The 21797-nt window shown below is 36.2% G+C and overlaps 1 protein-coding gene across 5 annotated transcripts in view; it reads left to right on the forward strand.

Moving 5' to 3' along the window:
* Positions 1 to 21797, forward strand: part of EVI5 (ecotropic viral integration site 5) — a 116462-nt gene that overhangs the window by 33523 nt on the left and 61142 nt on the right. For 4 of the 5 annotated variants that reach the window (XM_086752866.1, XM_086752861.1, XM_086752863.1 and 1 more), the window contains 9 exons: positions 7968 to 8197; positions 12442 to 12631; positions 15940 to 16164; positions 17178 to 17252; positions 17899 to 18024; positions 18832 to 18975; positions 19941 to 20030; positions 20142 to 20239; positions 21644 to 21704. In XM_086752866.1, coding sequence (XP_086608992.1) covers positions 7968 to 8197; positions 12442 to 12631; positions 15940 to 16164; positions 17178 to 17252; positions 17899 to 18024; positions 18832 to 18975; positions 19941 to 20030; positions 20142 to 20239; positions 21644 to 21704 — 1239 coding nt within the window. The remainder of the gene's footprint in view (positions 1 to 7967; positions 8198 to 12441; positions 12632 to 15939; positions 16165 to 17177; positions 17253 to 17898; positions 18025 to 18831; positions 18976 to 19940; positions 20031 to 20141; positions 20240 to 21643; positions 21705 to 21797) is intronic. The other variant, XM_086752862.1, reaches the window with a different exon arrangement.

Below are 21797 nucleotides of genomic sequence, written 5' to 3' on the forward strand. Positions count from 1 at the left end.
TGATTTATTTTTACTTCCAGTTTAATCCTTTAAAAAACAAGCAAACAGTGTTTTGATAATAGGTTGTTATAATGCATTCTGCTACATGGTAAGCTATTGAACTTCTCAAACTCCTGAGTTTTTTTACGCCCTGTTGTCATGACTAAGTTTTAGTGATTCTTAGCACAGAATTAAATACTTGTTTGATGACATCATAACATGTTGTTGATCTTTTTTTTTAAAACTAAAGTATAATTATATTGTGATGATACAGAATTCTGACTCGCCAGTATTTTATCCTGTATTAACTATGTATTTTTTTTTTCTTTAGTTTCATCAGACTGGCAGATGGGGCCAAGTCTTTTAGTAGTGATTGTTGTTGCCACAAGCTGACTGTGCACTTGTAACTGAGAGGATGTTAGAAGATCTTACTGTTATTTTTGTTATAGAAGAGTAAAACTATCAAATGTTGCTTTAAATGAATGTCAGAAACTAGTAGCTAGCCAAAAACGAACATTTTGGACGTGTATCAGTCATATCACTATATAGAGTGACATTGTATAGAAGAAGTTAGTTTGACATCTCTCATCTTTCTCTGAAGAGTTATCTCCCTTTTCTGTAGTCAATAACTGAGGAAAAATTAGTTTTCTTTATGTGCTATGCTCAGGAAAGGCTGCAGGAGCACTGTTACAGACTTCAGTAGCATGGAGGAAGACCCTTCCATAGCTACAAAAATGCACGTGCTCCAAGTTACACTGTAAGTGCTTGTGAAGACAAGTCATGGATATACTAAGAAAATTGATGGGCAAAATTAAATATTACTGCAAGACCATGGATATTGGCATGGATTGTGTTAAAAGAATTGACTATTGATGCATGCACCTGTGTTTAAATCCACTACATTTACTGAAAGCTTAGATAACTTTCCTATGATATTACTAAATTGGTTACACTTCTCACTTCTAAAATTTTAACCTTTTATTTTTTGTTCTCTGTCAGCAGCTGCAGGTTGCAATGAATTTGTAGCTCACAAGTAAAGCTGGTTACCAGTCAGTCATAAACTGGCTTACTCTTTTGAATTTGAGTGTAATTGATAGAAAGTTGACTTTTTAGCTGATCATTTAAAGGAAGGAAAAGTAACATTGTGAAGGTAGGATCTCGCCAACCCCTATCACCTGGTTTGTTTAAAATTCTAGTAAGTAATTAATAAAGTTTCAAGTGTTACCATATTCCATAAGGCTGTGCTTGTGTTCTGTTCTTCAGTTTCTTCATCAAGTCTCGCTTCATGCATGTCTGGAAAGGGAACCATGCTCAGCTTGGTAAATGGGAGATGAGCATTTTGGTTCTAGCCTCTAGATTGTGGCATAAGTTTGTCTGATCTCTATAAACAAGGAGAATTATACCTAGAAAATACTTGGGCTGCCAGTACATAAAAACAAATGTTGCATGGAATAGTATGTTTTCATGTCAGATACTGGATTCTTTTAAACTTACCTGTTTAATTCCTTGCAGATTTTGTATACTCTTTTAAATGAAGAGTTATGTTAAAAACATTGATTTTAATTAAGACTCAGTGCCCATTTAAAAATATTACTTAATTGTTTCTCACTTCTAAAAGCCTTAGGTCCATATTTTAGTAAATGTAACTGCATTTACATACTTTTGTTTGTTTATTTTTTCCCTAATGTAGTTTAGATGCTAGTCCTGGCTCCTTTCCAGGAGGAATTTGGCTAAACAATCTTAAGGAAGCTAGGCTTCAGGGAATGAGTTGAAAAGTAAAATTCGTTAAAAGGAGCATTAATGATAAACATATGTGTCCTTCAGTGTGTGTTGCTTTTTTGGTAAGTGCCTGATGATACTTGAATGCTGGTGAAATTATTGAGTTGCATTTTACTGAAAATTTTAAAACTGAAATCTTCCTATCTAGTGTGTAAACAAACTGACTTTGCAGTTGTTGTTCTTGATTTTAGCTGATTAATCTCATTCTTCCCTCTGTTTTGTTAGCCAAGGGGATGGTCCTTCAGGTATATGTGCATGTAACTTGGCACGCTCAGCTGCAAATACGAAGATGTTTTCCAAACTGAGGTCTAAGAGAACAAAGAAACAAAGGAAGTTCCCTGTCAAAGGCTTTTGCTGTAATCCTTCAGTATTTTCTCTTGCAGCTCTGAGGAGTGCTCAGTTTGAAAGAAGGTCTCTATGGTTTCCTGAAGGTTGTTACATTCCTAGGTCAGATTTGAAACTTGTTTGGTAAAGAACTATCTTTAGATGGGCAGGACATGGTGTCTGCAAAAGAGCCATGGTTTATCTTCTCAACTAGCATACTGGGACAATGCTTGACAGATTGTAAACAACACTGGACTTCAGAGGTAATTAAAAACCTGTAATTGTTTTGAGAAATAAATAAAATTCAGTGCAATTTGGTCAATGATTGAAATGTTATTTGTATGACTGAGCAATGGTTTCAACCTTTGGTGGGTCACTACAACATTTCTAATGAGGTACCTCCTTAAAACACCTTATTATATTAAATTATGTATATGTGAACTTGCAGCTTCAAGTTTCTTCTTTCAGATGTTTTGGGGCCATCAAAACCCCACCATGTTAGAGTCTGAAGATGACTTTTAAAGGATATGTATTTACTAAATGATACTACAGAAAGCTTTCTGATAGCTTAAGATTTACATGATATAAAATGTTAGACTGCTTCATTCTTTGTATCAGCAAGACTTGGAAAGTTAATGAATATCAAGTGAAATAGAAGCTGGTGAATGCTAGCCATAATATTACTGACTATTGTTAGGTGATCTTACAAAAATAATCAGGAATATGAGAGTAAATGAGGACCTTTTCCTCAGGATTCAGCGGAAATCAGTTGTTTGAATTTGTAGTGTAAAAGATACAGATGAAGCTTACAGTGAAACTGTATTTGAGGCCTAAATTAGGATTCTGGCTTGTCAGAAAGCATTATAACAGACTGATTCACCAGCTACCTCTGCTGCATGTGTAATTGACTGAGTCAGTTTAATTTATTCTGCAGATATTGGAATGCTGTTAACTTTTTTTGAAGCAAGTCGCAGATTGGGTCCATGGAGTGCTGCTATATGTAACTGGCTTGACAGCCACATATACCATTTCAGCCCCAAGTATGTGAGACTTCTTTTTATATGTAGAATATAAAGGTATAAGAATTATGTATGTATGAGGATTACTTCCTGTATTCTGGAAGTTCCCATTTCTCTGTCTTTTCAGGAAAAGAACAAAGAGTAGAGAGCATATAATATATACAGGAGTGTTTGTGTAAGGCTTGCAGTTATTTTTACTTTGTCATAACGTAAGAATTGTTGAGACAGTATTTGGGGTAATAGAGATACCTGTAACTTTAATACCCATTTTTCTCATGGAAATGCAGAATATAGGTATTAAGCTAATTCAGTGTGTGCGGTGAAATACCTTTTTTTTTAAAGGAATCTAAATAGACTTTTTTAGAAAAACAAATACTGTTTATTTGGCAAATGCAAAAATGTGGTAACATTTCTGGACTATACTGTAGACAGTAGAGGTCTACTGTAAGGTGCTGCACAATACCTTGGGATTCTCAGGTTTATATAATTGTATGTGATGTAGGATGCTGTGATCTACCTTCAGCTAGCCTTACTTTAAAATATTTCATATGCTGCTCCACTGCAGTATTTCTTTGAGTAGCTCAAAAGTCTAAACACAGTATTGTACTTCCTCTTGGTAATAAAGTGCTGTAATTAAAGCTAATTAAAGATACTAAACATAAAGTTGAGATACTGAATTTTATCTGAATATATGCCAATTAAAATTGGTGTATATAAACTGCCCATCGTATATATCTGTGTATAATATCAATATAAACATTTATTATCTTTGCAGTAGCTTAAAGTACATAGCAGACAGGTCTCTTCATTGCCTCATGACTGACCAGATGGGTGAAAGTTGCTGGAAGTTCCATTTTGCTCACTGGAAACTGCAGCAGAGTAAGAAGTCTTTAGTAGTTAAGTCTTTTCCACTCGTATTTTAAAGGTCAATATTTTCAAACTCAAAATTCACACATCTATTTGGGAGGTATCTACATGGTTTTAGACAGGCAGATGCAAACAAACTCTTTCTGTGCTCTTGGTCTATTGGCAAACTGGGAGCAGTGTAGCTGTTAATATGGCTTGGAGCTTGAATGAACATACCTCATTTGGAGCTGGATGGTGTCTGCTCAGTTCCCTGTGTCCCATTGCAAAGGGTAGAGAAGGTGTACCCCTGCCTGCTTGTGTCCAGGCCTGGCTATCTTCAGAGGAGGGTGTTGGTGTCCCTGGGAGTGGGCCAGGAGCAGGGAGCATTTGTGTTTGAAGTCTGATTAATTGGGAGATTCTTGAGTGAGACCCCTTTGGGGAAAAAAACCACATTTTAAAAATGGATTGACTCAGGTTTTGATCACACATTAATAATAATTAATACTCACTTGGTCATCCTGATGGTGCTCTTGATTTGGCATACTTCCCAGGCAATGTAGGTTACCTTTTATACTCTTCAAATGTAACCTGAATTTCAGCATCTGAAAAATGTTGGGAATAAAAAGGAAAGCAGTTCTCCTTGTATAGTTGAAAAACCAGCTGAGATCAACTGAGCAAAGAATACTGTTAATTGAGGGCTTCCTGCCTGAGCTTGTTAGCTGAAGGGATGGAGAGCTTGCATAGATCTGTTAAGTACTGGGACATAATGGAGCAGAGTCTGGGCTTGAGCTGTCTGTGTAGCTGCTGCCTGTGATACATGGCATAGCACAGGAGGGCACCTGGTAGAGCAACTTTGCAAGCATGAGCGCTTCAGTGGTAAGACAAGGCAGAACAGAGTGGAAGCAGCATGGGTGTCTAGGCTTAGTGAGAGGATGATGGCAAAGGCAGAATAACTCTATGAAATCTTCTGTAGCTGAATATAAATTTTGAAATTAACATAGGTGAAATGATGAAATAGGAAAATCCTGTTACTGTATCGTATTTAGGGAGAAGGTTAATGAATTGATATTAAATGCCTTCATGTCTAGGACCAGGAGTCTACACTGCTAACAATTTGAGAGCTGGCTTTAGGCCTTCAGGAAACCCTGGAAAAGCCTGGCAAAAGGCATGTAGGCTTGACTAGTTAACTATTATGTCAGAAATTTTTTTCTTAAGTTAGTTTGGCCCTGGCTGCCATAGCTGTTTTTCCCCTAACAAATTCTTAATGTGTTTTTGATATAAACTTAACTGTGTGCCTTTTGATCTTCAAACATTTGCATTTTGCAGCTATGCATTTTGCTTGTTATATGTGTTAATACTTTCAGACTAGGAAATTTTTTTTTGGTAATCATTCTCTGAATAAGTTCTAATGAAACTCTGAACTGCTTTTAGAAACAGAAGATTTAACTGCTGTCTTGCATGGTTTTCTTGACCGTACTTTTTTTTCATATTCTTCACATAATTGATTTCTACAAACCTTTACTCTAATTTTTTAATGCCTAGTGATGCATTGATGAATGAATGTTAGAAAGACTCTTGATTTCCGTCCCCCACCCCACCTCCTGCTTCAGCTGTCTTAACATGTGAGCCTCAGAATGTGTAAGCCAGCCTCAACTTGGATTTACTTTTTCACCTTAAGCCTTCCTAGTTACTTTACTTTGTAAAGAGATAAAAAATGATTATATACTTTGTTTCTGTCACATAAAGTATTACTCAAAATCACTGCGTTTCTAATATTTATATGTAAGATTCTTAGAATGGATAATTCTTAAAACCTGCTGCATGTTAACCTCTTAAAACCATGTTTCCTGTGTTCTTAAGATAAGCTCTGTTTCTGCCAACACTTATTTTTGGAATAGTTGCATTGCTTGCCATATTTTAAGCAATTTAAAGCCTTTGAGTCTTAAGTGAGATGTATGAGTTACCTTTACCACAATGCTATTTTATTCAAAGTGAAACAGTGATAACTTATTGTTTCATAGCAGTAGATAATAAAGGACATTGAGTGAAATGTTAATGTATGTGTTGAACTTAAGATTTTGAAACCTATAGCAATTTTTATTCCTTTCTTGTAAAAAAGATGGTGTCAAATGCTAGTATTGAAAGTGTTGTTTTTTTTTTTCCAGAGATTATCTTTAAAGGACCATGTGTTTTGTGGTGTGGTTGGTTTGGTTTGTGGTGGTGTTGTGTGTTTTTTTTTTTTTAACGATATACCTGAGCTTTCCTATCCAAATAGTGACACAAGAACCATCTGGAACTTTTCTAGTGCTCACATTGGGACCTTACTATTCCCACCTGTGGTTTGAATCTGCATCTGAAGATTTCTAGCAAAATCTGTTACGGTTTTCAGAATGGAACTTGGAAACTTCTTTGCAGTCTTCTAAGAGAGCTTTTATGTGTCACGTTGGTGAAGAGGAAGTGGGGAGATTGAATACCACTGTTCTGTGTTTGGCCTGTAGTGTTCCTCTTGTTTTCTGAAGGTGTTTGGTGTGTCTTCCTTTTGATATGACATGAAAATAAAATACTACTGTATTTGATTAACAAAAAAAGTTCATTATAGCATTGAATATAAATAAAAGCTTCTGCTTTAGCAACCAGTCACTCAGTCTACATACTGTGCTTCAGATAAATGCATTGTGTGCCAAGATGGAGTTACCTTTTCCAGTTGAAATTCTACTTTAATTAGATTCTATTAGAGGATCTTGGGAAGGGATTTTTTTTTTTTTTCATGTAGCTCAGTGTCTTTAGTATCTTAGCAATTATTTTATAGGCTGTACTGCAGAATTGTTTGTGACAAGCATTGAGCAATTCAGTGTTTTGAGGAAGTCAGCAAAGGTCAAAATAAATAGTTGCCAGCAGCACCACTTCAAAGGAAGTTCCTCTTCAATCTTGGTTTTGAATAGTAATAACCTTTTGCTAGGCAGCTAGGCCTTCCTTTAAGGTGCATCTAGATTTTCTGAGTTGGGCTAGGGGAGGAATTGAGCTTTGTTGTGAATCACTGCAGGTCAAAGCCTCTCTCAGTTTCTGAAGGATGCTCTGGTGGGGAGTTCATTAGAAAATAACTCCAGGGGCTGCTGTTCTTTCTTCTCTAGTGATCAGTGAATCACTAGAGAAGAAAGTGAACACTGGTCAAGTAGTAGCAGCAGATTATGATCAGCCCCAGTTAGCCTCCTCATTCCCAGACCCACAGTTTTCCCTGACTGTCCACTCAGAGCTCCCTTGTGTTCTAGTAGCACCTCTCACTTTTTCTCCAGGACCCCTCTCAAATCCCAGGCTTGTCCTGGCACTGGGATAGGTGTAGGGGTGACCTGAAGAGAAAGTGAGGAACAAGAGAAGCTGACAGCATGAGGCCTTTAATGTAAGACGTTCAGGAGTTTTTGTAGATTCATGAACATAAATACTTTGACTATTTTCCTCACACTGGCAAATGCTAGAGGATCTTTTGCTTTCATACAGATTAAAAATGTGGTGCCCCTGCTCTTGTGTCCTGTCACTGTAGGGATTAATGAAGGTGAGCAGTGGGTGGTCTGGAGCGTTTACACTGATGTACTGTTCTGGTGCCCATCGGTAGTTGACTGTTTCTATATTTATTTCTCTACAGTTTCTGTGCAATTATTAGCTTATCAAGATGTTTTAAAATAAGCTTTTATTTCCATTTATTTTTGTAATGGGAAGTCTGCGCTGATCCTGGATCCTGTGATATTTCTGTACTGCAGAATTGAGCTCTCTGAGTATAGGTCAGGAATTCCTCAGTCTTTCTTTGTGGATTAGCACCATACTTGCATGTTACTACTTCTGTGATATTGTATTGCTGTTGATGCTTTTGTTGCTTCTCACAGCCTTAGGTGTTCTCAAGAAATAAGTAAACTCAATGTCACTTTATGCATGTTGTATGTTCTTTTTCTTTCGTGAGTCACAGCAGGCTTACTGAAAAAAGTATTTTAAAAAGTCAACTATTGCCTTCTCTTCTTATCATCACAGGTGGCGACAGACAAGGTTGCAGGAAAGCTGAGCTCTACTCTCTCATGGGTGAAGAACACTGTATCGCACACCGTCAGTCAAATGGCCAGTCAGGTGGCAAGTCCATCTGCCTCATTACACACTACTTCCTCCTCTACCACTCTGTCTACACCTGCATTATCACCATCCTCACCAACACAGCTGAGTCCAGATGACTTGGAGTTACTCGCTAAACTTGAGGAACAGAACAGGTGAATGGAAAACTTTTTAGTCTTCAAAGTATAGTAGTGAGACTCAAATTGGTTTATTGCAATTTCAGCATAGAGGCTGTTAAAGCTGGCTTGGGTGAAACTTCATGGAACAACATTTCAATTTCAAGACCTCAAGGTTTAAGAACTTGTGTTCTTGTGCTATGTTTTTAGAAGTTCTGGAGTTTTTTTTATTTTTTTTGTGGAACTCTAGAAGGTGTTTTTTCTCTCCTAGTTTCACAGGAGTGTTTATAGCTGCCTCTAATCCTAAGAATTTACACTGGAGCCATGTGATTTTTCACTATCCAGTTTCCTAGAATTCTTTAGATTGGAAAAGACCTTTAAGATTGAGTCCAACCTTATTTAAAGTAGAGTACCTAAGGGACGAAACTTTCATATAATCTTTTCACCACCTTAGACCAAAACTGTAGTTTTTATTAGCTTTTTGAAACAGTAAAGATTTCTGAATTCCATTTTCTCTATTTTTTTCCTCTTTTACCCTGTTCTTGCTTTCCACTATATAACCTACTCTGTTTAGAGATGAAACAGTGTTCAGCCATCTATATTTGGAAGAAATAGTAGATGCATCCTACTTTTATGTTAATGGTGGCAATGCATAATGTCTTAAATTGATAAAAAGTAAATTCCTAATCAGTCTTCTCTTCATCCTGGCTTTTTTTTGTATTGTCAGCAACTATTTTCTTGGCAGCTTTTCCATAAGTGTATGTCTATCTGCACCAAGATGAAACTTTCAGTTGGATCGATTGCTCTTGATGTGCACAGTTATTGCAAATTGCCAATCTCACTAAGAAATAAAATTGGACTGTATAACTTCTTAATGCTGAATTTCCAGAACTTACCCTTATTTGCGCTCCTTGAGGCAGGACTTAAGTCATCTTGCAAAATTTGTTATATTTGACAAGTATGTTTCAGTAGTTCAAGAGAGGTTGAGTGTAAAGGAGCACTTAAGCTCGAAATAGGTTTTAGACTTAGAACATAGCAAGTAGGGTTTTGATACCTACTGAAGATTGCTATCTCTTGTGCTATAGTGAAGAGTAGTTTGATAGTTCAGCTCAAACTAGCTTCTGTTCCACCTTCTGCTAGCATGCTGGACTTGCCACTGAGGCAGTTGAGGTACTCAGGTGTTTTTTTTTTTGTTTTGTTTTTGTTTTGTTTTGTTTTTTTGCCAATTCAGTAGTAACTGAAGGGTAGTAACTTTCAGTAGAGGAAAAGAGTAACTGGAAGGAGGAGGGGCTAATGCCATTGTGTGACCTGGCATATCTTCTCTCATGTTCTGCAGCCTAATAGCAATATAACTTACAGGGAGTTTTTTATATTTGTCTAGTTCTTAAGTAAGAATGGAAGGCAGCTTCTAAACCACCTCATCCTGTTCTCCTTGTGTTTTATGGGATTGTCCGTCCTTTGAAGATAAACTATGTAATTTTTGCAAATGAAAATTTATCAAAAGAGAAAAAGAGTGCTTTTAAGAAACCTAATTTGTATTTTATCTGAGGTGTTCAACTCTGTTCACAACTCAGTGACTAACTTTTATTTGAAAAGCAGTAATATCTGGTGTTTTGGACTGCTTGTCTGTGTTGGAGCATAATATCTTTACATCTGGAGTCACGTCATTAAGCCCCACAGTTAGACTAGTTTGCGTGTTGAAAGAAGAATGTGAGCTTGAGCTTGCTAGCCTTTCTTTCAGTCAGCTTTCTTCATTTAGTAAATAAGCTAGCAAATAGTGTCTGGTTTTATTTAATTTTAGCCAGACCTGTTCAGTCCCACAGTAGTCTCCTGTGTGAATTCTAATTAGAGGCTATCCTATCAAGTGTACCTTTTCTTGTGAGATACTACACTTTAATACAGAAACTTGATGCTCTTGTTATGCTGAGTGCACTGTAGTTTCAGAACAGTTTGAATCTGCATTTTAGCAGAGTGACACTTTGACAAGGAATTGTACTGAACACAGGGAACTATTCTTGTTTCTGCTTGCTGGAGGAATTGCTGGTGATGGTTATTTTTAAGGTTTCCTTTTCATTGGTGGCTTTTATGTCAATAAGGAGAATATGAATTAGTTAAATAGCTAGAAATTGGAAGAACTCAAATTGGATAAAGCTATGTCTTGTAGCATTCTGTAATCCAATTATACTGAACTTCTCCTCAGAATGATAAGGTAGCTCGGTCCAGAGTCCTGGTGGAGCTGTTTGGCCTTAGTAAATCATTTATAAAAGTTTTAGGTGAAAGAAAACAGTGACTAAACGCCACAGAACTCACTACCTACGGTAAAAAGAACTTCCCATTTTCAAATCGAAGGACAATGAGTTTATCCAGGTAAGGTCAAATTACAGAAACTTAACAAGAAAGCTGTGAAAACTGAAAGTGACTAGTTAGCACCTTGTTTTTATAATTGTAATGTTTATTCTGTGCTTGTTTTTTTCCTCTGTGATTACTTTGAATTTGATCTTTAGGCTCTATCTCAGATTGAGAGGAGGAGTTCCAAACTGTGAATTTTCCTTATGGATCAGTATAGGCCAGGTTTCTAAATATTAACAATGGTTTGGTTTTGCTTTGTTCTTTTTTTTCCTCAAAGCAGGATTTTTTTTTGCATTCCCTTGATATAAACTAAATTAAAATTGGTCTTGAAAAAGCTCTTTTTTGTTTGGGTTTTGTTTTTTGGTGGTTTTTTTTTTTTTATAAAGACACTGCTATTTAACCCTTTTCTGAACAAAATACACCTACCAGAAACTGTAGTTGTTGTCTTCATGAATTAAATTACTTTTTTCCCTAACTTCCATAAACACCACTATGTGAAAGCTGGGAACAGGGGAAACTAGTATAAATATCTCTATCATAGCAGAGAGCTTAAAAATTATAGGTATGCTGAGATTTGTGTACAATATAACTCAGGCTATAATTCATTAAATATCTGAAACCTAACCTGACCTTACTGAAATGTTGGGGGGATGGGGATTAACTTTTGTGCGGGTGCATTGAGAAATTATTTAACCAGATCACTCTGAATTACAGATGTTGAAATTCTTGGAAGTTGAGGACAATGAAAGCACAGATGAAACTTTTGATATAGCAAAACACTTGTTCAAGTTACTCTAAATTCTTGCTCTTACCTAACACATGGTCTAAAAAATTTCCCCCTGCTTATGGGGCTCAATATTAGTTGAGGATAAACAAAACACGCGTCTTTGCTCAGAATCTGCAGTTCCTTGCAAAATTGATGGCCATAGCAAGCGCTAACAGGGAGGTCTCTTCAGCAGCTTGTCCAGCACTTGGAATATCTTTATATATATCTTGCTCCCTGATAACTCCAGTTGTTCTCACATCTGAACTCCAGGCTTCAATTACACATGCATTAGCTATACTATTATATATAGTATAGCTATATATAATAGTTTATTATATAGTTTAACAGTGTATATATATACTGTTAAACTATATTATACTGCTGCCTGGTCCTCATTCTTTAGGTCTGAGATTTTTGCCATGTGTTTATAAAACACCATGTTGATTTGTGAGCAGTTGTCAGCAAATGTCAGATGTTTTAAAATTGCTCCAGGTTTTAATTATTCTGCCTGTATTTACACTGTCGATTAAAAAAAAGTGTAATCAGGTAGACTTTTAGGAGGCTAATTTTTTCTGTTCTTTAAAATTACTCTCTTTTGCAGTACTTTGACATTTGATACTATCATTGAGGGTATTTAACTTTTTCTGTGTCAGTCTGATGCACAGCAGCTGTGGGGTTTTCATTGCTAGTAAAATCAAAGCCCTCTTGCTGCTACTTATGCCTCAAAACAAAACATCTTCTCTGTAGAGCTGTTAATCTCCAGTTGACGAATGTGTAAAAGGGCATTGGACTTGCATTGCTTCTGTACTTTCTTTAATTTGATATCTTCATGTATTAAGATCTTGTTCATGAGACTATAAAATGCTTGTACTGAAGTCTCACTTCTTGCAGCATTGTTGATATATGATGTGAGATTTTTATCCGCTTCTTAAAAGGCTGCAATGTGAGCTGTTCTTCTGTTTGCAGAATTACTAAGATCTCAAGAAGAAACAGTAACATTAACCCATTCTTCTTTTCAGATTTAGTACAAAATTGGGAAAACTGTTCCACTGAACCTTTGCGTGCATTCTTTGTAGAGAGGTTGGAAGAACTGACTTGTAAAGCAATTAATAGCGTGGTCCTGTGATTAGAAGAACTTGGATTTGTTTTTTGTATGCCTTCTTTGCAGACTCTTGGAAACAGATAGCAAATCCTTGCGATCAGTAAATGGGTCAAGAAGAAATAGTGGATCTTCTCTTGTATCTAGTTCATCAGCTTCTAGCAATCTCAGCCATCTTGAAGAAGACTCATGGATCCTGTGGGGGAGGATTGTGAATGAATGGGAAGATGTACGGAAAAAGAAAGAAAAGCAAGTTAAGGTAGTAGCTGGACACTGGTTTTTAGGATATATTTGTGATGTGATATAAGTGATACTGTTTTGTCTTCCTGTTGGCCTTAATTTTTTTTTTTAAATAAATATGTAATAGACGCTTCCAGTTGAATCTGCTTCCATCCCTAAGCCTATGAGCTTCCTCTGTAACTGTTATCAGACCTTGGTAACAGTTATGCCCAGCAAATGTCTCTTACGGAAAACTAGATGCATTTACTATATCTTAAATGCTAAAGCTTTCAGTCTACCTCTAATGAGAGATTCCCATGAACTTAGGGAACATTTGCTTCATGTTTCCAGTATGGAATTACTGAAAACCCACTTAAGGGCGTCTGATAGCTGGATGCTATGATTGTTTTCGTACTGAACAACTATATTTTTTTAAGCATTTTTATTAAAAGAACTGGTAATTCTACTGTTTGAGGCTCTGATAAGTTTAGTTTTTTGTGCATGCCAAGTTGACCCCAGGGATGACCTTATGCAGAAGAACACATAGTTTGTAAATTCTGAGTGGACTGGACAAACTTTGACCAGTGTATGTACAGTCTGGGTTAGCCATGGGCATGTACAGAATTGGAATTTAATTACACTTTAAATTCAAGCTAAAAAGTATCTAGAGCGTTTGAACATGTCCATTTTCAGAGGCAGCAAGTACAGCAGTGTGGGATTTTTTGTTTGTAGGCAAGTTCTGCTATGGTTCTTTGTTGACTCTACTCTGTAGTTTTCTGTGCAGAATACAAATTTCAGAGTCTTTTGAGCAGTTTGAAATGTGTATGTATAAATAGGATGTGGAAAGGCAGAATAATAGGCTAAGGTAAAGTCTCTTTTATGTGAAGCAGTTGTAAAGAGAGAACATGACTTGAGAGAGAAAACAAGGGGAGAAAATTATTTCAAGACTTCCTGCTTGCATAGGGAAAACAGTATTTAGAAAGGTATTCCCAAAAGACCATGGAAAGAAGGCCACATGAATCTGGCAAGAGAAAGCAGAAGTGAGATGGTAATAAGTAGATATGGCTAGATGGAGTTAATTTGAACTGCCTGCATTTGAACATTTCGAAGTGGCACGAGTGCATTTGAACATTTCGAAGTGGCAGGAGTATCACTTGACTAACTTCAGTAAATATTTAATTATATTGCTAGAGAGTTTTCCTTTGGTTACATAATTCTCAATTTTGTGTGTGTTTGTTTTTGTTTTTGTTTGTTGAAAGTCGGCCTAAACTATGTCATTCTGCATTTACGATGGAATACCAGAACATCCATACCTATTTCCTGATTGTGCCAGTAGATATGACTTGGGCAGCATAGGTATCATCTTCTTGTCTTGGCTGTAAAAGCTGGTCTTAAGTTATTAGATATCTGGTAAGTTTTCAAAGTTTTAGACATAGGTGCATATACCTTCCTGCGTAGTTGATGTGTTCTATCCTTGTGTCCTTTGATCCACTTCAGAACTCACTTTGTTTTTATGGAGGGATTCTGAAGCACACTGCTTTTCAGTGTGCATAATACTGTGTAGAATAGCACCTTTGCAAAGCACATTTTAGTGCTGCTTAGTAGGTATGTTTTCTAGCTGTTCCTTTAGGATTCTTGGAGAGATTAACCCTATTATTTTATCGAGCAGATGCAGCATAACTTAAAGCAAGAAACCACTTACTAATGCTTCGTTATTGTACATTTAGGATGACTGATCTGCAATCTGCTAGTGCATTGTTAGCAAATGGTAGCTAGAGAGAGCTGTGGAAAGTGCTGTGTTAGAGTTGTCTTGGAGCTGGAAATCTTCTAGGAAATAACACAGGGTGTTGTAGTTGTGTCGTAGATGGGACAAATAGAGTGGCATTACTAGGATGGTTTTGAAGAAGACTGGAGATCATAGAGACATTAGAAAATTGAGATCAGTGATGCAGCACTCCTGCAGTAGAGTTCAAACTTAACAAAAACAAAACTTGAAAGCAGGAGTCTCTTAAAAAGTTAGCACTGTTGCATTAATTAATCTTAGTTTGGAGAAGTGGGACAAGTATTTGGAACAAACAGGAAAAAGAGGAAGCTTTGCAGAATAGGAGATTACTGTGGCTTCAGAGTAAATACTAGTGAAAGAAACTATGCTTTAGGAGACAGATACTTGATAACAGTTATTAGGGTACAAAAAATTAAAGGAACCCACTTGTCTTCAAGAGACAATCTTCTAGGTCAGACTGATCCTAGTTGCTGAAGCTACCACTAAGGCACTCTGTGAACTTCCCAATTTATACTGTTTTCTCAGTTTTCAGATCAAGCAACAAGAGTACTTTCTGTTTGTGCTTTCTGAAAAGACAAGTACCAGGTTCTTAGATGTCTTGTTGGGAAAGTCAAATTGTGTAATACTTAGCTGATTTAGCTGATTTTTTTTGTTTGTTTGTTTTTCTCCTACTCCCCAGGGAAGATAAACTTAGTTAATTCAGTAGATGTAAACTTAGTTTTCTTTGTCCAATATCTGAAACTACATTTAAATACTTTCTTAAATGAGAACTTGGAAATACTGGCACATGGGAGAAATTAGACGCAACTTGTCAAGTTTGTCAAATGACTTCTGATAGTACTACTGTGCAATATCTTCTGTTGCAGTTGGCTGTGCTACAGTTAGTTCCACTTTTTATCATTTACCTGTCTTGGAAATAATTTTTAATTGCTGATTTCTTCTATCTTGATCACTATGAATATAAATAAGAGTGTTATCTTTAGTGATCTTTTGCAAAATATAAAATAACTGTATTAAATTCTGGCTCATGAGAGTTCTTGTTTAAAATTACTCTGAATATTCCCTTTTTGAAGTAGCTTACTGTGAATAGGGGATTACTTTCATTAGCTAATTTAGCCACTAAAAATGATTCTGACTCTCCTTGCTTTTGTTAACTGACAATCTATCCGTCGAAATTGAGGTTTACACATTACAGAATCATAGAATAGTTTGGGTTGGAAGGGACCTTCAAAGGTCATCTAGTCCACCTTCCCTGTAAGGAGCTGAGATATCTCCAACCAGATCAGGTTGCTCAGAGCCCCATCCAACCTGGCCTTGAACGTTTCCAGGGATGGGGCATCTGCCACCTTTCTGGGCAACCTGTTGCAGTGTTCCACCACCCTCAGTGTAAAAAATTTGTTCCTAATATCTAATCTAAATCTACCTCTTTCTATTTTGAAACATAAACTATATGATGTAAGCATTCTCTGAAGTTGTGAGGAGCTTTAATGTGTTGAAGTGTTTTGTTCTCTGGACTTTATATGTTTTCAGGAAATAGAAATTAATTTGTCTTTTTTGTCCTTTAGGAGCTTGTTCGAAAAGGGATACCTCATCATTTCCGAGCAATTGTTTGGCAACTCTTATGCAGTGCTCAAAGCATGCCAATTAAGGATCAATATTCAGAGCTTTTGAAAATGACATCTCCATGTGAGAAATTAATAAGAAGGGACATTGCTAGAACATACCCTGAACATGATTTTTTTAAAGAAAAAGACAGCCTTGGACAGGAGGTCTTGTTCAATGTAATGAAGGTAAGTCAGTATTTCAGCCCTTGAAAATACATTAGCAAGAATATGCCGAAAAGTTTGCAAAATAATTTGCCTTGTATATACTGAACTTCAATCAATTTAATGCATTCAGATTTTTTAAATTTACTCTACCTGACATGAATGGTGTAACAAATTACATTCCAGTTTCAAAGACAGCTTTAAAATATGGTATTCCTTTAGTTAATGGTTTTTACTTTGGAAGAAATTTTTAAAACTTACTAAGTTTACATTAAAGCAAAGTCACATGCTGCTGATAAAATAATGGAATAAAGTGTGCCATGGAGTAAAGTAAACCATGTTGATCAAGACAAGAACATTGTACATCAGAACTAGCATTCAATTTTCCTGTGTTTCTGAACCTGCAAGTGGTAGCAGCAAGTAACAGTACAGTTGTGCTGTTGTTACAGTGCCCAAGCACAAAATGAGAGTGCCATAAAACCAAGTTTGCATTACTTTGTCTTCATTGTACTAGAGCTTAAATTTGCAAAGACACACTTTTCCATACAACATAGTTTCATAGAAAAGTTGACAGGTTTCCAAATCACAGTAACTTCCATAATCTAAAACGAAGACGCAACATGCATGGACATTACTGCATCTCCTTCACCTCTAAATAAAATTGCAGCACGTAATTTTTCTGAAAAGAACGGTTGTTTCTTTGTCTAGTCTGTCTCTTATAAAAGTAGCAACCTTGTGCAGTTTGAATGCTAACTGTCTCTGTTATTTTTTGGCAAATTCCTGTAGTTGAAAACTGCATGTATCTTAAGTTATGCCTTAGTTTTAGCTTTGTAGGCTATCAGAGCAGAGTTCATACCCCTTTGTAGCAGCAGGTAGCAAATCAAATATCTGACTAAAACTTCTGAACAGAATATCTTTCGTCACTGGATTTGGGAGAGGAAGCTTAAGTTATTAGCAAAATAACAGCATGAACTATGATTACTTTTTATTGATAATGAGGTTTTAATTGTTGAGAGTCTTAAAATTTTATTTCCCAGGCTTATTCTTTGGTGGATCGTGAGGTTGGATACTGTCAAGGAAGTGCTTTTATAGTTGGATTACTGCTTATGCAGGTAAACATGATATTAAAAATATGTGAACCTTTAAAATCTCTGCTAGAATGCATAATATATCATGGTGGTTTATTGGGAATTTTTATAATGGTTTTTCTTCGTCATTTTATTACAATGGAATTGTCAAGGGCAGCTATTTACTCTGCAAATGAAATGAGATTTATTCTCTGTCGTTCTGTTTGCCAAGAAGATGCTGTCTTTGAGTGGGAGAATACATTTATTTCTCAGAACTAAGGTAAGATTTGCAGACTTACAAGCTATTTTGGTGAATGTTGTTTCAACTATTAATGAACTTGTCATTTCAGTTCTATTTCACTGAATTTCCTCAGAGTTCAAATGGAACTTCACAGCTGATTTGATAATCTTAAAGCTGCCTTTGTATCGCTGCCTTTTGTTTTATGGCAAAGTACGGTATATTATAAGAAACTTACAGAACCTCTATTTCAGTGTAAAAATCATTTGATAGAATTGAATATATACAAAAGTTCATTACAGTCGTTGGTGATAAATCCCATAAAATGAAAAACAACAAGCAACTCAAAACCAAAAAAAAAAATCCCAACCCTAAACCATCCCAGGCACTAACTCTGATATATCCTTACAATTGTCCAGAGTTTTTACTGTGCTTTTTTATTTTTAATTACAGATGCCAGAAGAAGAGGCATTTTGTGTGTTCGTTAAATTAATGCAAGATTACAGACTACGAGAACTCTTTAAACCAAGCATGGCTGAACTGGGCCTTTGTATGTATCAGTTTGAATGCATGATACAGGTACATACAGAATCTATCAAATTTTCTCTTCAGTAGCTATTAATGACGAACTTCAGAATTACAGTTCAAGAGCAGGGATGTCTGTTGGCTAACAGGCTGTTCTTTTGACAGTACCTAGTTTCAGAACTTCGGAAGTTAATGCATATGGCTGTGCGGTCTGCTTTTTTAACATTTGGCAGACAGTGACTGGCCTTAAACACTGAAGCATGAGGATTTGTATTACAGTAGTTTAAGCATATGAATGTCTTATTCTGTTTGAATTGAGGACTCTGAAAGTAAATGTCTTCATAGTCAATTTGTAGCTATTTTTAAAGGTGTAAACTGGGAGGTATCCTCATATGTAGAATTAAAACTGTGTTCAGATTTGGGACACATAAAACTTTTTCTTCCTGGTCAGGCTGATAGAGACAAATAGATTTGTGTTTTGTGATCCAGTTCCTAACACGATGATCGGGGTGGGCTGTTAGGTGGTGGATAAGACATTCTCTGGCCGTACCCTAGATCTTTCCAGCTGTCTCTTGTAGCCCACTCTAGATGTGATTTAGGGATTTACAAGCTTGTGACTCCCCATTGTGGTTTTGAAAGCTGTGCTTTCCAGGGTAGAATTGTAGGGCATTCTCTGCTGGGACTTCTATTGCATGGTTCTTGATAATGATGAGTAATATCTGTTCTAGTCCTGTTACAAAGTTGCTGTCTGTACTAAATATCAATTATTTTGTTTTTATTCAAAATTTATCAAAAACATGGTCACACTAAAACTGCCAGCAGAAGCTTAACATATTTTTTTTCCCTCCTCTTCTTTTCCAGGAACATCTTCCAGAGCTTTATGTGCACTTTCAGTCTCAGAGTTTCCATACTTCTATGTATGCATCGTCATGGTTTTTAACTATATTCCTTACAACTTTTCCACTACCAATTGCAACAAGAATATTTGATATCTTTATGTCTGAGGTAACTACTCAATACTCATATGATCCATTTCAAGAGAAGCTGTTGAAAGCAGTTATTTAGGTAGTGGTAGTAGTCCCTACACTTATCAGATTATTTTGTAGGAGAAGCTGTCTATATATGTAGTTTGTCAAGGAAAAGCAACTAAATCTTTGAATGTAGATACTGTACATGACTTTGTGCTCTATGGAAGAGTTACCACACCTGTCAGTTCTGGATGTGATGCAATAGCATTGCATACAACAGGGACATCAATTCTTCAGTAAGTTTGGAGTGGAAAGTAATGCTGCTTTCAGGCCAGAGTTAAAGCTCCATGGGGGTGATGCAGGCCAAGAAGATGGAGTGGTGGCATCTTCTGCTGCCCAGCCAATGAACACTAGCCAAAGAAATTTACGGAATTATTCAGTGTCACTATCTCTAAGACACCTAAGTCATGTTTAGGATTAAAGCTTTGTGTGATTGTAACTGGTAACAAACTAAAGCTTATGCTCTTTCTCTGCAGTCATCTTTTAGAAAATAGTCAAAAGTGGATCCTTTCAGCTTACATTCAAGAATGTCCAGGATAGTATCTATGAGTGAGACATTCCCTTGTATCTGTTTACTTTAACTGCATTGTACCGTGTCTGAAATTAAAAAGCCATTTTAAGGAAGTACCTGAGGGAGTTTTGTGCTAGATAGATTTAAAATTTGTGATAAAGCTCATGTAGGGAACACCTATCACTAAGGAGTTTTTACCTCAGCACTAGCCTCTCTGCGGGCGAGGTCTGGCATCAGGACAAATAACCAAACTGCTTGTCCTCAGAGCAAAATAAGAAACCCATAACCAATTACTGAGAGATTTTTCCAGTAGCCCTTTTGCTTGTTTGAGAATCTGGGTGAATTTCCTGCATTAGTAAGTAGTACAGTCATTCTGTCCTGTTGACAATGCCATGAATAATTGTTGGATATTTCTTAACTTCTGTTTTCAGGGTTTAGAGATAGTATTTCGAGTAGGTTTAGCAGTACTTCAGATGAACCAAGCAGAATTACTGCAACTTGACATGGAAGGAATGTTACAGGTAAATAAAGATTATAATAATGATAAGAGATGTCTGGAATGTGTAGTGTGTGTGCATGCATTTCCTTGCAGCTATTAATTATATGTAATCTTGTGCTCTGATTGCTTTTAGCACTTTCAAAAGGTCATTCCACATCAGTTTGACAGTGGTCCAGACAAATTAATCCAAGCATCTTACCAAGTCAAATACAATGCAAAAAAGATGAAAAAGTAGGTATAACATTTTGAGAAAATAGATTATACTGTTGCTAAGAGCTACTGTTTGTTTTTCTTTAAAATTTGTTATTCAGTATTTCACTTTGAGTTTTCCATCTTTACATTTTTTGTTTTATACTATAAACAGTTAAAACTGAAGGTCTGCAAGAAAATTGTTCTAAAGCAGTGTTTGCTATTTTTCTTAAATATAATAATGCTATATCTAATTTATAAAAATAACTTTAAAAGCTTTTGAAGAAAGCTGCAAATTATGGGGGATTACAGCACTTCTGTAAACAGGATCTGAATAGGAAAAGCAGGGAGGTGGTTTTTTTTGTGGAGGGGATTGTTTTGGTTTTTGAGGATGAAGTAAGGAAAGAAGGTTAAACTTGGTCTAAATTCTTAAGACTTTAGTTCTCAGGAACTGGAAAAGTATTCACAGTACTAAAGAGTGCATGTATGGTCAAGATTAGTGCTGTTTAAAATATAAATTGATGAAACTTTGTAATACCATTGATAACTATAAAATAACTTTCATGTGGTGTTTGAAATCCTAAGCATAAGACTACTTTTTTTTTTTTTAAGGTTAGTTGCATGTCTTCTCTTTTCTCCCTCTGGTAAATTAGGTTTTGATAAGGGTAGCTGCGCATATTGTGCTTTTCCAGGGTTGAATTTGGCAATTCTCCAGTTGGTTGCAATGTATTGTATGTTCACCCTTCTTGCTCTGCCAATTGTGCTAGGGTCTTTCCAGTCGAATTTGCCAGTCCTTCTGTCAGCAGCATATGATCAATGCTGTTGAGCGAGCAGTCTTCTCTAAAACAGGACTAGTAACAAAGCTTTCAGGAAAAATATTTTATCTGAAAGCCAGTATACGTGTCTGTAGTTTAAAACCCTGTCATTCTAAGTCTAAACTTCCTTGGTTGCCTTCTGTAGAGGCCTTGTATATCTCTGCTTGATTATTCTTGTTGCCACCTTTTTCAGTTGGGACAATTTTGTGGTTGGCTGGAGATCTTAAACATATAAGATCTTTGTCTCAAATCTCATTGCATCTTTCTGTTTTCCAAGCTTTTCAAGCTCCGTTTTCTTTTGGCTGAATCTATTGAATTGATTATTGTGCAGTTACACTGAGTGGTTATTACAGAGTAACTCCTGCTCATTGCCACTGTAAATGTACACAAGCAAGCACCTGCAATTCACAGTGCTGGTTCAGTCTGTTCTTATCTACAGAAGTCTTTGTGTTTTAAATTTAGTTTTAATGTCCAGTCTAAATATTTACAGGTGTGCGTTTCAAGTGGCCACTTAAACAAAGGAAATATCAATAACTGGTATCTCTGTTCCACTATTAGTTTTTAGGTATTACACCAACAAGTTAGTTACTTGCAGTTTTTCTAATCATGATTTACTATTTCTAATTTTTAGGTTAGAGAAGGAATACACTACAATAAAGACAAAAGAAATGGAAGAACAAGTTGAAATTAAAGTAAGAGCCTCAACAGATTTATTTATGGATTAGTTTAAATCTTAGATGTGGGGTTACATATTTGATCTGTATATATAGCAGGACATGTAATTG

This window comes from Chlamydotis macqueenii, chromosome 8 (genome assembly GCF_036417535.1).
Source record: "Chlamydotis macqueenii isolate bChlMac1 chromosome 8, bChlMac1.mat, whole genome shotgun sequence".
NCBI lineage: Eukaryota > Metazoa > Chordata > Aves > Otidiformes > Otididae > Chlamydotis > Chlamydotis macqueenii.